Source organism: Chiloscyllium punctatum, chromosome 24, assembly GCF_047496795.1.
Source record: "Chiloscyllium punctatum isolate Juve2018m chromosome 24, sChiPun1.3, whole genome shotgun sequence".
NCBI lineage: Eukaryota > Metazoa > Chordata > Chondrichthyes > Orectolobiformes > Hemiscylliidae > Chiloscyllium > Chiloscyllium punctatum.
Genome location: NC_092762.1, coordinates 86,447,496 through 86,462,216, shown reverse-complemented (window position 1 = coordinate 86,462,216; position 14,721 = coordinate 86,447,496). Strand labels below are relative to the sequence as shown.

Below are 14,721 nucleotides of genomic sequence, written 5' to 3'. Positions count from 1 at the left end.
TCTCCAGCTCCTAATTTGTATGTAAATAATAGCTTCATATTTTTAGGGGTCCATGATAAAGGTTGAATTATTAGTGGGTGTAACCTTAATGACCAAATGTTTACTGGATTATCGTAGTTGATGACCAGGGAAAATAACTGACCTTAAGAGCTTTAAATCTATGTTTCCAGTGAATTTTTAAAGTACAAAATTTTTTTTGGTTTGCAGAATAGACGACCATCTGTGTACCTCCCAACGCGCGAATACCCATCCGAACAGAGTGAGTGTTTGAAGTTTTGCTTTTTCAGTAAAATGGATCTTCCAGTAGTGGTAGAGCACTGAATGAATAGATTTGATTTGTTCCTGATTCTCCTAGCTGGTAATGGTGTGTTCTGTGTGGTCTCTCCTGGGTCAGAGCTACAACCACCTCCTCTTGATGAGTGAAGCTCCTGGCCTTTGTCTCACTTTGCCTCAGCATTAACCTCACATTTGCATATATACTGTTACACCAATCACTATATGGTGTCTTCATTTTTACTGGTGCACCCTTGGGTTTGTGCAATGACCCTGTGCTAACCCTGTCTGTGGCCTTTGGTTCAAACTCACTTTGTGCATAAGAGCCTCACAGCCAGCAATCTTCACCCCAACACACTCAGATGGATCTGAACCTGGATTCAATACTGTAAATCCTGCATTGACCCCACAGGAACTGCTTGTCTTATTTGGCACAATTATCACCCCAGGCTTAATCCATTAAACTGTTTATAGATGACCAATAAATCTTTGTTTTTCATTTTACACAGTCATTGTAACAGAAAAGACCAATATATTGCTTCGATACCTCCATCAGCAATGGGACAAAAAGGTAAGCTGGCTGACAGTTGTTGGGTAAGAGGTTTGAATGTTAGGTGGGGGGTGCTGGTTAGGATATCTAAGACAGCTTTTGATGTATGAATGGATGCCAGTACAGTGGTTGGAAATTTGCTGCATTATTTGTTGTCATATGTGGGCCTGAGGCATTGGGTGAAAGATGTTCCCTGTGTGGTGGAGTTCCCTCTGAGAAGGAGTTGATTGATTTCTGTTAAAACACAGAAAGGGGAACTTCCTGTGAGTTGGGACAAGTAGATGAGTGGGAATATATTGGGGGTTGCTGCGAAAAGCCAGAATTTAACTGAAGATATCACAAATTATTTATCTTCCTGCGTGAATCCACACCGACATTGGGATTCCAACAGTTCCATAAATCATAAAATCACCCTTATTGGTAACCTCACAGCTAAGACCCAAGCCATTTCTTCACTGTGCAGACTTCAAATAGGATGCATCAAAGTCATCCTGTGGGATAACAGCTCCTCTGATCAGATCATTTCTCGCTACACATCATGAAAGCTCATGAAAAGCCCACACATGGTCATTCTCAGTCCTGAAAAGTTCTTCCTCAGTTTATCCTGGAAGGGTAAGGCATCTCAACAATTTGAGCAACAGGTGAAGTTGCTGTTTCATGCTTCTACTATGCAGTAGCAACAGGAGTGAAGTTTGCCACTAACAAGATGTTGTTAAAACAATGTTCAACCTAAATCTCACATAAATAACGTAGTATATGAATTTCAGTACCAGTGCTTTGCAAGATATGTAGACAACCCAGAGACTGGTGAATCATATTAAACTGCATGTGCCTTTAACTATTTATAACAAACAAACCAACCTGAACTTTCAGCATAATGTCCACCAATAGATGTGATTCTGCAATGGGACAACATTTGTTGAATAATGCTAAATGCATGAAGTTATCCTGACAATTATTCAGCTTAGGATGGTCAGTTCATAGAATCATAGAGATGTACAGCATTGAAACAAACCCTTCGGTCCAACCCGTCCATGCCGACCAGATTTCTCAATCCAATCTAGTCCCCCCTGCCAGCACCCAGCCCATATCCATCCAAACCCTTCTTATTCATATATCCATCCAAATGTCTCTTAAATGTTGCAATTGTACCAGCCTGAACCACTTCCTCTGGCAGCTCATTCCATACCCATACCACCCTCTGTGAAAAAGTTGCCCGTTAGGTCTCTTTTATATTTTTCCCCTCTCACCCTAAACCTGTGCCCTCTAGTTCTGGACTCCCTGACTCCAGGGAAAAGACTTAGTCTACTTACCCTCTCCATGCCCAGTTGAGCCTGCAGTGTGGCTCACTTGTAGTAATATACAAGACCCTGTAATTTTCAGACAGAATGTGTACGTGCACTGTGCCTATTTCAGCACAACAAAATAGGTGACACTCATTTGCAGGTTCATTTCTCAAGGTAATACCTTGAACAAATAGTCAACCTGTCTGGTTTTAAATTTAACCAAAACCTGACAGTTAACTGTCAATCAATATTAATAGGTGCATTTTACATGGCAGCACCTCCATCAATCCATGTCTACATGCCAGCCATTTAGTACCTTCCTCTCATTAAGGATAAATGTTGGTTTTCCCATTACATTGATATTCGTGTGAATTGTCCTGATGAGTGAACAGTGAAAACATTGGACAACATTTCTTTTCCTGGCAATACTCCAGTTTTGTGTTATCTAATGACTATTGGTATAGAGAAAGAATTGACTTGCTGTTGTGACTAGGGGTGAGTGCATCCAGTTAATCTGCCAGGCAGCCCTGCCCATTTACACTAACAAGCGCTGCACCGTATTGAACCTCGGAGGTGTTACCTTTCCTCCTCCTTTCCTTCCTTATAGAACGCAGCGAAGAAAAGGGACCAAGAGCAAGTGGATGTTGAAGGCGAGAGTTCGGCCCCACCATGCAAAATTGCCCGCACAGACAGTCAGGACATGATTGAAGACACTTAATCCTCTGTTCACAAGACGCAAGTGCTTCCCTTCTCATCATGCAATGTCTTACAGTCTCTCCACCATGCAGCCCTTCATTTGTATATCATAGGAGCACCTTTATTTATTTGCGTGTAATTTATGGTCTGGGTGAGGGGGGGAGGGAGAAGGGGCAAGTGAATCCAGCAAAAGCCCTCTGCAGTGTCCAGTCACAGTCAGCGATTGTCGAGGCTGCTCAAGGGTTTTAGAGGTTTCTGAGGCAAAGGCTGTGTTGGTATAGCTCAGAGTCTGATTAAAAAGTGTGTAGGAGTCAGAGCCTCAAAGTGTTGAATGCAGTGGTCCAGAGGTGCAATTCGAACACAACTATACTGCCCACAGTATTTACACTCAGATCTTCCTAATTTTTGACATGTATCTATCACTGTCATTAACCTTATACTCCAACAGGTTTGTAGTTCAGGTCATTGTGAAGTATAGTGCAGTCTTCAGAAATTGACAGATTTGCCTATGTCAGAGTTAATGATTTGAGCAAATTATTACCCAAAAGCAAAACCCAATCCTTTGAGTAGCTGAGTTTGGTTGTTGTGTTAAGATTCCACTCCCTCCTTTCCCACCTCCCACACTCATTCCTGGAATGAGAGCTGGGCAGTGATTGAACTGACAAACCCTAGGTTAGACTTTGGCTTGTAGCAGGACGTGGCAAGATTAGTATGACAATCTCTGAACCCGTCTGGTGGGTAGAGCCTGATGGAAGGGGTTGGAAGTGGGTTATTCACACCAGAGCTCCTGAAACTGTTGGCATTTGAACGATATGCTGACCTTGTGTGCCATTTGGTTTTATGATTAGTTTTTTATTTTAAGGGAAGCCATATTGTATGGGTTTGTTTCTTTTTAAAATAAATGTTTTCTGACGTTCTAAGAGTTATCGTTGCGAGTGCTGGAAAATTGTTGATTCAAATTCTCAAGGTGTGAAGAAACTTGGTGCAAGAAAAACCTCAGGGCAGGTAACAATTCAACCCTGAAATCATGTTATAGCTCTTCTCTGCCTTGTATAGTGTTAATTTGTCCACTGTTTTAATGCAGGCATTGAACTTCTTATGCTGGGTGTGACATGACAGGTGCAGTCTAGCTTATGACTGCATTAAGTTGTTCCAGTGTTAACCTCATAAACCACATGCTCAAACTGCCTCTGTTGGATGAACTTTTCTAAGAAATCTTTTTGGTTATGCTTGCACATTGGCACAGAAAAATTAATCTCATTCGCACTACATCACCATGGATACCTGACTTCAAAGAGCAGTGTCTGCTTAATTGAGTTGCCTTTTTCAGAAGAAATGTATTCCAGTGCTTTTTTTAAGATGAAACCATAGTGTGCTCACTATGACTGGAGTGGGTCTGGGAATGTACAGCATAGTGGAAAGAGGAAACTGGGTTGTGCTGTTGGTTTGATGAGCATTGTTACATGGTGCATGATGCCTGTGCCATGTACTTGTTGCTGATCGCTCCTTGTTGACAGATGAAAATTGGGATAGTTGAGCAATTGGTTTCAGTTCCAGTAGCATTCGACCTTTAAACCCATACAGTGTCCAGCTTTACTAAGGTGGTGCTTTGTCTGGGCCTCTGGGATCTTTTGTTGTGAACGTGTGTATCTGCTTCCACCTGAATTTTAATTCATCTTCAGTGTTAAATTGTCCATTGCCATTGCTAGCAGGTTGAAGTGTGATTGGAGGGTCCCTATAACTGTTCCTCTTGCTGGTAATAGAATACTTCAGGGCTGTGATAACTTTTAAGTAGTACTCATTTTTTAAATTAAAAATAATGGAAGTCGAGTGACTGATTACCAGGAAAAGTGGACAGTGATATGTTGCTTAGAGGGAAATTGTGATTGCCAGTTCATTTCTTCCATTATTCCTGCTCCTGTGATGATCTCTTGTGTTTCTCCATGTTTTGGCTTCCAAAGGAGTCATGATGTCATTTTGGGATGGTGGTGTTATTTTTAATGATAAATATATTGAGGACTACTCTGCTCCCTGTGTGAGCTGGATCTTTCAATAAGAGTAGAGGCTGCACTTTGCGATGCTCTGGCTTATCACTCCTTTAAAACTTGGCCTTAGTGAAGGGCCTTACTGTCAACCCCAACTGGTGCTCTGACCTTGGGTCTTGAAGGATGGTGGAGTTTGTTTCCCAATGTACAGAGCCTTGATTTGAGAGTGGGGAAGGAAATAGTGCTATGATTCGTTGGTAGATAAAATTATGCTGAGCTCTTGCAGCTAAGATCATGCAGGCTTTATTGAAAAACTGCAACTGTTTCAACATTTCCGACATGACTACCCTGATTCCTGAACAGATGTACTGGACCCTGATCCATCATAACAACCCCATCTCCCCAAAAGTTACCCTTCTTGGGCTTTTAACAATAAAGTATGGATGAAGATGGAAAGTGTGCAGACTGGAGACCTGATTGAATCTGATGGTCTTCCTCCTGTCAAACTGTGGAGGGAAAGGCTAGCATTGAGTGAGGAATTACATGGACCTGATCTCAGCTATGGGCTCGAGAGTTTTTCATTCAGATTTGTGCAGTTAATAACTTTATGAATTTATCTCCTGCAGTAGCATTTCTGTGCATCACAATTACTATGCTTCAGAAGCACTTCACTTAGTTGTAGGGAAAGGTGCTAGAGAAATGCAAATCTTTTCAAAGCAAATCAGTTAAAAGTCTACCTGTTGCTTCAGTAACTCTGGATGTATTTCTTTTGTCATTGATACTTTGTTTCTGCACCTACAAGTGAGCTGACATTATCTGTCTTCACTATCAAGCATTTGACTCGCTTACAAATCCATAGTACTCAAATGCACTTAATTCAACACTGAATTAGTGGCCTTTTTCTCATTGCCTACCAGAGAAGTACATGGGTTGGAAGAGTGGGTGAGTAGTAGGAAAAAATGTGGTTCTATCATACAGGACAGAGAGGAGGTCAGGTTGTTCCTTGTGTAGGGAGCTGTCATTGACATCTTGATTCAGGGTCAAAATGAAGAGTACAGTAGAACCTCCTGATCGGGTTACGCATTGAAGTGACCTGGCCTACTGTCCCATCAAGGCTGAGAAATTCACTACATTTCTGAATTTCTGCTTTTGAGCCTTCCTTGAGTCCCTGTCCTTTTGCAAGTGGTAATTTACCAAAGCTGATTACAGGATCCTGTGTCAGTGTAGCTCATGTGAGAGTGCAGGGTTCAGCATTCATATGTCAGCTTTGCCAGAAATAAGTTGTGCTTCAGTATACCATTAGAACCAAGTCTAGCCTGATGGAGTTAAGGATAGCAATAGTCCTGGTCTGGTGAGCAGGGAAACCCAGCAAGGACCTGCCCCTTACTGGAGTGCAGCATGACCTGTTGCATGATGTTATGGTCCTGCAATGTGTAGAGATCGAGTGTGGCTCTTTGCATTCTCCCATCGCAGCCTCCTGTTTCCACAACGTGAATCACTCTGCCCCTTTTATCTGAACATTTTCAATATTTCAGGCAAACTGCTTGTGATACTCCTGGGCAGCAAAATTTGCATGAATATTGGAGTGCTGTTTGTGTTAGTTCTAACCACCCTCTTTCCCCCCCCCACCCTTTCTCTGCCCCTCCCATTTCTCTTAACCTGGCAGCAGTTAGGATTCTACCAGACTCTGAGTGTAACTGTTTACCACTAGCAGTCATTGCTGTTATATGGATGTCACCACGCTCCCATTTCCCTGCAAATCGTCACAGAACGATGAATGTTTGCCCCCTTGGACCTTGAAGAAAAATATTTGAACTCTCAAAGTTTGAATCCAAGCACTAGGATCATGAACTTTGGTCAGCTTGTCTTATTTTTTTAAAAGGACCTTAAGCACTGTCTTCCCAGCTCCCCGCAAGTACAAATGACACTACAGTGAGTCTCAGCTCTCTGTTTGAGTATGTTCTGCAGTGGAGTCCCCTGAAGGCTGTGAAGCTGGTTTGCATTCACAGCTCCAGCCCTTGTTAAATAATATTGTCAATCACAATCTCTCTTCCCTCGACCACCACCTTGCTCTGCATGAACTCCATGAGCTGCTACCAATCAATAGCTGGCTTTTATTGGATTTTTAAAAATAAATAAAATGTCACAGAAAACTTGTAATAAAGGTGTTTATAAATGTGAAGAATGTATATTTTCTTTTTTTTGTAATACTCAGCCCAGATCAGTGTGATTACTGAGCTGATCAGATCAGAGCACATTTCAGTCTTGATAACAGGTTGTGAACAGAAAAGGCACAGTATTCCTGGACTATTAAACTTCAAGACCTGAATTGGATGGGTTTTGCTGTTTTCTATTTCCTGTAACTACTCCTTGCACCCCTGTAGTTGGTAGCATTGACTCCTGCTCTGGGGATGTGTCTGATCTTGCAACTATCCTGCATTTTCAAGGGATTAGGGGAAATCATGGTTTTATCCTGATCCTGATCCTGTTCTTACTGGGCATCCTACTCAGGCCTTTGCTGTGCACCCTTCGAACATGATTATTTTCTGATTCGCATTACTGCAGCAGTCCACTCAAAACCAGGAATAATTCCCAAGCTGAAGGAAGTGACCGATTAGTATTGGCCCTGGTGGGAAGGAGCTGTTGGGAGAGTGGGGCAATATCATGTGTGTGAAACTCAGTTGGCTGCTTGTATTGTGTGTATTGCCAAAGTAATCTCTAATTATCCATTGTCTGAGCTGGGGTGGGTGGGGGGGGTCAATCCAGGATCTCAGAGTTGGAAATACCTCCCTGGATAAATCTTTTCCTTTCTTTTATGCAATTTCAATTTTATTATTTGTAATTCTTCAGTTCCTGGTTAACTTTCCTTGCATTACGTTGATCATTGCTTTCTTGCAGTGAATAACTGGTATGGCATGGCCTCTTTTGGGTATTGCAGTGGGCAATCTTTGGGAGGGTGTCTTTCTTTATTGTGGGAGTGGCATGGGTGGGTGTGCTGTGATTGACCAACAGGGCCTCACCTGGCCTCACTGGATATTCTAATCTTAACTCTTCTCAAAAATAGCACAGGACTAGTGATGTAAAACCAATTTTAGCTGTTCATTCACTGCTTTTTTACTGTCAGCTCCAACTAACGCTGAGGATTTAGCCTGGAGGCTGTCCTTTGTATAGCTGAGAAGCAGAAGGTGATATTTGGGGCGGGGGTGTTCGGAGGTGGTCGGGGGAAGTGTGTTGCCATAATAGGGTTCCTCATGTTCCCCTTTGAAGTAGAACAGTGAATGGTATAAGATATGGGCTTGATGAGATCACAGTCAGTAATTACCCTGATCTGGTGTACGTTGCTCTCTGAATTTGTACAAATTTTTTTGAGCTTTCTATTGTGGATTTAGCAAACAAAAGCTGATGTAACTTCTAGATGCAAATTAAAATATTTTGACAAATACCATCACCTGTTTATATTTATCTTAAATTCATTTGTTGTATCTTAAATCATTGTTATGTCTTGATTTCCCACGTGCTGTGTGTGCTGGTGGCAATGCCTTAACCCCTGGAATCCTCTCCTAGAGGAAGGTCTCCCTAAATCTTTCTGCATGTCTCCTCCTTTATACCTCCCTCTCTGAGCTGTTGACTTTCTATCCTGATATCTCCTTGTGTCATGCAATTAATTTCTGCATTATTACACACAGTGATGTGCTTTGGTTGTTTCATTTTTTTAAAAAAACATGTCTATCTACAAGATGTTTCCATTGTAGGTATCCTCTTGACTCCTTGGTAGCCCTCTTGCATGATTCCAAAGGTGGTCTTAATTCACACTCTGGAGCCTCAAAAACGTGTGATGCAGACCAACAATGTGAGCGTGACTAACGTTCTCCCCTCAACCAACAATAGAACCAGTTCACGGCCCCTCTAACCATATCAGAAAATACTGGAAAAACTCCGGTCTGGCAGCATCCTTGGAGAGAGAAAGAATTAACATTTGAGTTCCATGGCTCCTCTTTAGAAGTACTTGATGTCTACTCAGCCACTGATGGTCACCATTAGCAGCTATTCATTCTCCCAGGCTGACCGTTACCCATGTCCAGCTGTTTTTCTCTCTCTTTGGGCTCCCCCTCCACCTATTGCTTACTCCTCCCCCTCACCCACACCATCTTCATATATACCAACCTTTTCCTAGCTACAAATAGTTCTGAAGATGTCACCAGACCCGAAGGGTTAACTCTGCTTTCACTCCACATAGGCAGCCAGAACTGCTGAGTTTCTTCAACACTTTGTAGTTTGGACTTTCAGCATTCACAGTATTTGTAATCTGGCTGTTCCTTTATCCTAGTGTGTGGGTGTCTACAAACGGCACTGCACTCCATGATATTTATCATAGGAAATGCTTTTGAGCACTTCAGCGCCATCTGTCCAGATCTATCTCCAAGCTTTCACTGTTTTGTGCTTTTCTTATCTGCCTTTCCATACTTTCCAAGCCAACATAAATGGGATGTGACAACGTTGCAATGACCTGTGTAGCAAAACTGAAACAAAACTCTGCTTTGTAACTACTCTGAGCCCCACTCTCCCATCACTCATCAAGCACCTCGACTGACAAAAACTTGCTGGCGCCTGCTAATTCCTTGATTTTGAAGATTTCTTGCTCTGATTATTAAATCCCACCATGGCCTTTTCCCCTCCTCTCTCTGTAACCTTCACAGCCTGTCAGATGTCCACAATGCTTCAGTCTGGTTTCTTGTGCATCCCTCTGCCATTTGTGGTAAAGTCTTCGGCTGCCAGGGTCCCAAGCTCTGGAACTCCCCTCCTCTTCACCCTCTCTGCTTCTCTCTCTTTTTTTTTGAAAGTAACTCTTTCCAACCTTCCTGTCTGTCCAAGCTTTCAGTCGTCTGTGAAGTGCTTTGGGACACTAATGGTTCTGTACAAGTGCACGTTTTTGTTGTAAGGGCAGAAAGAGCTCCCATTTGTTTGTGTGTACACTTTTATTATTTTTATGCAGCATTACAAAAATATGACAAAATAAATAAAATAAATAAAACCTTTTTGCATGAAAAGGAAACTAGTTAAAAAACCTCTACATCAGTAAAATGGAAGATGCGGTGATGAGACTTAATTTGCTGGTACTTGATGATTCACTCTGCTGATAAACCAGAATTGCGAGATCCCAGTCCAGTTTTCTCCAATATGTTCCTGTTAACAATTCCACAGATTCTGTTTTTGCATAAGAACATTTGATAGCAACACCAGAGCTCTCAGCTTGGTGTCTTCGTCAATTGCCACACTGATTTTTCAGGAGCACGGTCTTAGTTGTGTGGATTGCTTTAGATTACAGGATCAATTATTGAGAGAAGGTAAATTAGTAACATCAATAAATGTAGCAATTCTCAGGAATAATTGTACTGAAATAAGCGATCTCACCAAAACAAAAGTCTTTCTGATGAGGCATTAAAACTGTTTGTCGTCTCTGGTGGATCTAAAAGATCCCACCCCCACCACTATGTTCTCCCAAGTGTGCTGTCTGCTATTGATCAGAGCCTGCATCACCAAAACTAGGTTATCTATTATTGTAAAATGGCCATAGGGCTGGTGCTGGTTTAACCCGAGGGTCATCATGCCTCAGGCCAGGGGAAGAGGTTGAGAAGGAGAACCCTTCATGATAATCTCAGCTGGTATGGCAATTGAACCCATGGTGTTGGCACCACTCTGCATAACAAACCGGCCAACTGAGCTAACCAGCCCCTTATCTGTAATTTACAGATCGGTTGAAAATTAGCTTTTTTTGTCATACATCTCTTGATAGAAAACTCCTCCCAATGGATACAGCCTTCTCACTTTCCAAGGCTCCACGCATAGTTTCCATGTGAAGCAGCCTTCAATCTGTAATTACTGGTATTTTAATCCAGTTTAATCCAAGAAGTCTGTAGCATGAAAAGGTGCAACATGATAGAGTACAGAAACAGGCCATTCAGCCCAATCAGTTCATGCTAATTTACTTGAGTCTCCTGTCTTTCTTTCTAATCAACCTGTTCAGGGATGTTATTACACATCTCTCCATCAGTGGGACTTGAACCCAGGCTTCCCTGTCCAGGAATAGAGACACTATCACTGTGCCACGTGCAGATATTCTCCTGTCTTTCCCATATCATTTTATCATCATAACAATCTCTTTCCTCCTAGACTTCTCTAACTTCCATGTAACTGTATCAATACTATTGCTTCAACTTTCCCTTTCCAGATTCCCATTGTTCTCTGGGGAAGGAGTTTGTCCTGAATTTCCTACTGGATTTTTTTTTTGTGACAATATGATGGGTGGCCTCTTCCCCACAGAAGGAAACATATCCTTGGTATCTGCTCAATGTTAAACATAATAATTTTTAAGACCTTGATTGGGCCACCACTCAAAGTTCTTAGTTCAAAAGAAGAAGCTTCAATAAATTCATGATGTATAAGCCTACACAATTATACTATTATTCTTGGAATTTTATCTGCACAATCTCTGGTGCCTTGATATGCTTCTTATAATAGTGACCAGAACTGCACACAGTATCTAAGTGTGATCTGACCATGTTTGACACATTTAGCAAAACTTCTTTAGTTGTAGAGGAATAGAAATGTCAAGTAAGGGCTAGAGCTTGTTTTTTGAGGTTCTACTGTCACAAGCACTGAAAATATAGGAGAGGACGGGGGACAGGAAATCATAACCTTAGCTGTGATGCAGCTCTGGTCCCTTTATTGCCTGAGCATTTCTAACTCTGGGAAGGCTTTGGAAATACAACTAGATCTGGCTCCATGAGATAAATAAAAGGTAAAACAAAATAAAGCTAAAACAAAAGGAATATTGTTTGTGATTTGGAATTCTGTCTGTTCTATTGGCTAGTGAAACTCTCCCACAGTAACAGTAAACTTCATATTTTACAATCAATAATCCAAAACTCAGCTGCCTCTTTGAGTGTAGACCTAAGTCCTGTTGCCTAATCACCTTTAAGCTTCTGACCTACAATGGCTCCCAGTCGAGCAATCTTTTGCTTTTAAAATTCTCATCCTTGTTCGAATTAGCCTTGCCCCTTCCCCTTCCGCTCTCTTGCACTGTAACCCTCCAATTTCTACATGCATCAATTTTTAGTTTCTTTTGCACTCCCAATTATGATTGCTCTGCTGTTGGCAGCCATGCCTTCAGCTTCCAGGATCCTAAATTCCTGGAACCTGTCACCCTCTCCACCTTTCCTCCTTTAACTCAGTCTTTTAAAATCGACCTCTTCAGCCAAACCTCTGGTCGCCTGTTTTAGTATTTTCTTTAGTGGCTCAATATCAGACTTTTGTTTTATAATCACTTTTCTGCCACGTCTTATTATATTAAAAGGTGCTATATAAATGTATGTTATTGCTTTGGACAATAAATGCCTTGTTGAATTTTGGCTGCGAAAAATCTAATGTTTAACAAATGAAACTGCACAATAAAATGTACCCGATGAACACTGCACAAAGTAAACAGGAAACCTACAACCATTTGATGCGATCACCTCTTGAACAAATTAGCTTATCTGTTCTCCATTTTAAAGCCAAGGCTTATCAGATAACTTAAAAAAGCTGTTTCCTTCTATTCTCTCTCCTGCCTTGGTTATTAAGCCCTTTCTATAAACAAATGTATATTACTGATGTATATGTACACACTCACAAAGGAAGAATAAAATGGCTTAAGTTCAAACAGTGCAAAGTCATTGGCTCGTGCAGAAGATGTTTAGTTGTCAAAGGATGTTTGAACAAAGGAGGGAAAAGAAGATGTTCTATGGACAAGAGCTTAAGTTGAAGACTGCTTTCATCATCTGTGCAGCTTCGTTTGTTATCAGGCAACTGAGGTTTCTGGTAGTAAGTCACCGAGCTTAAGTATAGTTATACCTCATCAGCTTCCCTCTCCTTTTCCAGTCACAAAGTAAGATGACTGAGCGGTGACAAACCTCTCAAAGGGAACCAGTTTGTTGAGCAGTAATGGTACATGTCTGGGTCAGTGCTAGTAACATCAAGCCTTTTCCGATCTTAGCAGATGTCCTGTTCCCAATGGGATTCTTCAGTCTCTGCCATATGAGTAGCCAGGCTCCCTTTCCCAATCAGGTGACCAGTTTGATGTTAAAATTGGGGGTAGTTTGGTGTGGGACCCATAGCACAAATCAGGAATCATATGACCCAATCTCATTTCACAAAGAATGCAGCCTCATCAAAGGTAGGACAAGGTGAGGACTGCAGATGCTGGAGAGTCAGAACCAAAAAGTGTGGTGCTGGAAAAGCACAGCAGGTCAGGCAGCATCCCAGGAGCAGCAAGGCCCTGATGAAGGGCTTATGCTTGAAACATTGACTCTCCTGCTCCTCAGATGCTGCCTGACCTGCTGTGCTTTTCCAGCACCACATTTTTCGACACAGCCTCATCAGAGACAAGAGAGTTTCATCCCATCAACTTAAAATCAGTTCTTCCACCTATAGCAGGGCCCTTTGATAGACGCTGCTGGTTGAAATAAATAGTGAAAGAAGCCTTCAAGATTTAATTGCATCTTAACCAAACAATGAGGCAGTTGAATTAGGTAATAACATCGTCAAAGTGTATGGATAGACACTTGCTCTCTCTCTCACCACTCAGGCAGAAGCTTGTGAATTTGAGCCCCAATCCAAAGAACTGAGCACATAATTCAAACTGACCCTCCCCTTGCAGTACAGAACAGAACAGAACAGAAGAGTGTGACTCTGTCAGAGGTACAGTCTTTACGATGAGAATGTTAAGCTGAGGCCCTGCTTGTCCTCTTGGGTGGATGTAAAAGATTCCATCGCACTATTTTGAAGACAAAAGGGAGAGTTCTTCCTGAGGTCCTAGCTGGTATTTAATCATTGATCAGCATCGCCAATATTATGCAGTCCTTATCATGTTATGTGCTATGGGATCTTGCTACATGGAGATTGACTACTGCATTTCCTACATTACAAAAGCAACCACAATGCAAGAAGTAATCTATTGGCTATGAAGCACTTTGGGTCATTGCAGGGTCATGATCGGTGCTACAGGAATGCAAGTCTTCCTTGGAGAAATTTGAATACTATGAAATTTAACTAAATTCAGGTGACACTCTTCATGTTACCAAATCAATCAGCCAATAAGCTGAAGGCAAGCTGCATATTATTTTAAGGAAATTTAAATAAGAGAATTTTAAAGTTCTGATCTAAGTTTTATATTTAATCAGGTCAAAACTGGAACTATACATATATGTTGAAAGAGTTTCTTAGTGCACAGAATATAATACATGCTTATATACAATATACACTTTTATACATATAGAACCATAAGAAACCCGATTCACCATATATAGATCGAGGATAATAAACAGCTGTCTGGGAATTGCCAACAGTTCTAAAGACATTAGCTTCAAGAGCAAAGCTACAATCCTTTGAACATCAGTAGAACACCATGAGTGAATCATAGCCTCCAACACACGGGTCAAATTTAGAATTGATGGTTCTCTAGGCAGCCCTTTGCAATGATGGAAGCAGGCTTTGGGAAGTCAAGTTCCCAGTCAGTTTGATCCCCGATAACCTCGGTCTCCAGAAGTGGTGTTTCTGTCACACTGAAATCCCCATCCCAGCGTGAACTACTTGCTGCACCTTCCATTGAATGTTCTCAGCCATTGTTATCTTGGGCTTTCCTACCCTGTGACTCATTCAGTCGTTCCGTGAAAAGAGTCATACAGCACAGAAACAGACCCTTCCTTCCAATTCGTCCATGCCAACTAAGTTTCCCAAACTAAGCTGGTCGCACTTGTCTGCATTTGGCCCATATCCCTCTACACCTTTCCTATTCAATTACCTGTCCAAATGTCTTTTAAATGTTGTAACTGTACCTGCATCTACCATTTCCTCTGGCAGTTTATTCCACATACGACCCACCCTCTGTGCAAAA

General features: G+C 41.7%; 1 protein-coding gene across 1 annotated transcript in view; it reads left to right on the top strand.

Annotated features, from left to right (window-relative positions):
* Positions 1-8,235, top strand: part of dda1 (DET1 and DDB1 associated 1) — a 33,554-nt gene extending 25,319 nt beyond the window's left edge. The window contains exons 3-5 of the mRNA XM_072593618.1: positions 208-259; positions 783-844; positions 2,717-8,235. Coding sequence (XP_072449719.1) covers positions 208-259; positions 783-844; positions 2,717-2,827 — 225 coding nt within the window. The 3' untranslated portion in view covers positions 2,828-8,235. The remainder of the gene's footprint in view (positions 1-207; positions 260-782; positions 845-2,716) is intronic.
* The last annotated feature ends 6,486 nt before the right edge of the window (positions 8,236-14,721 follow it).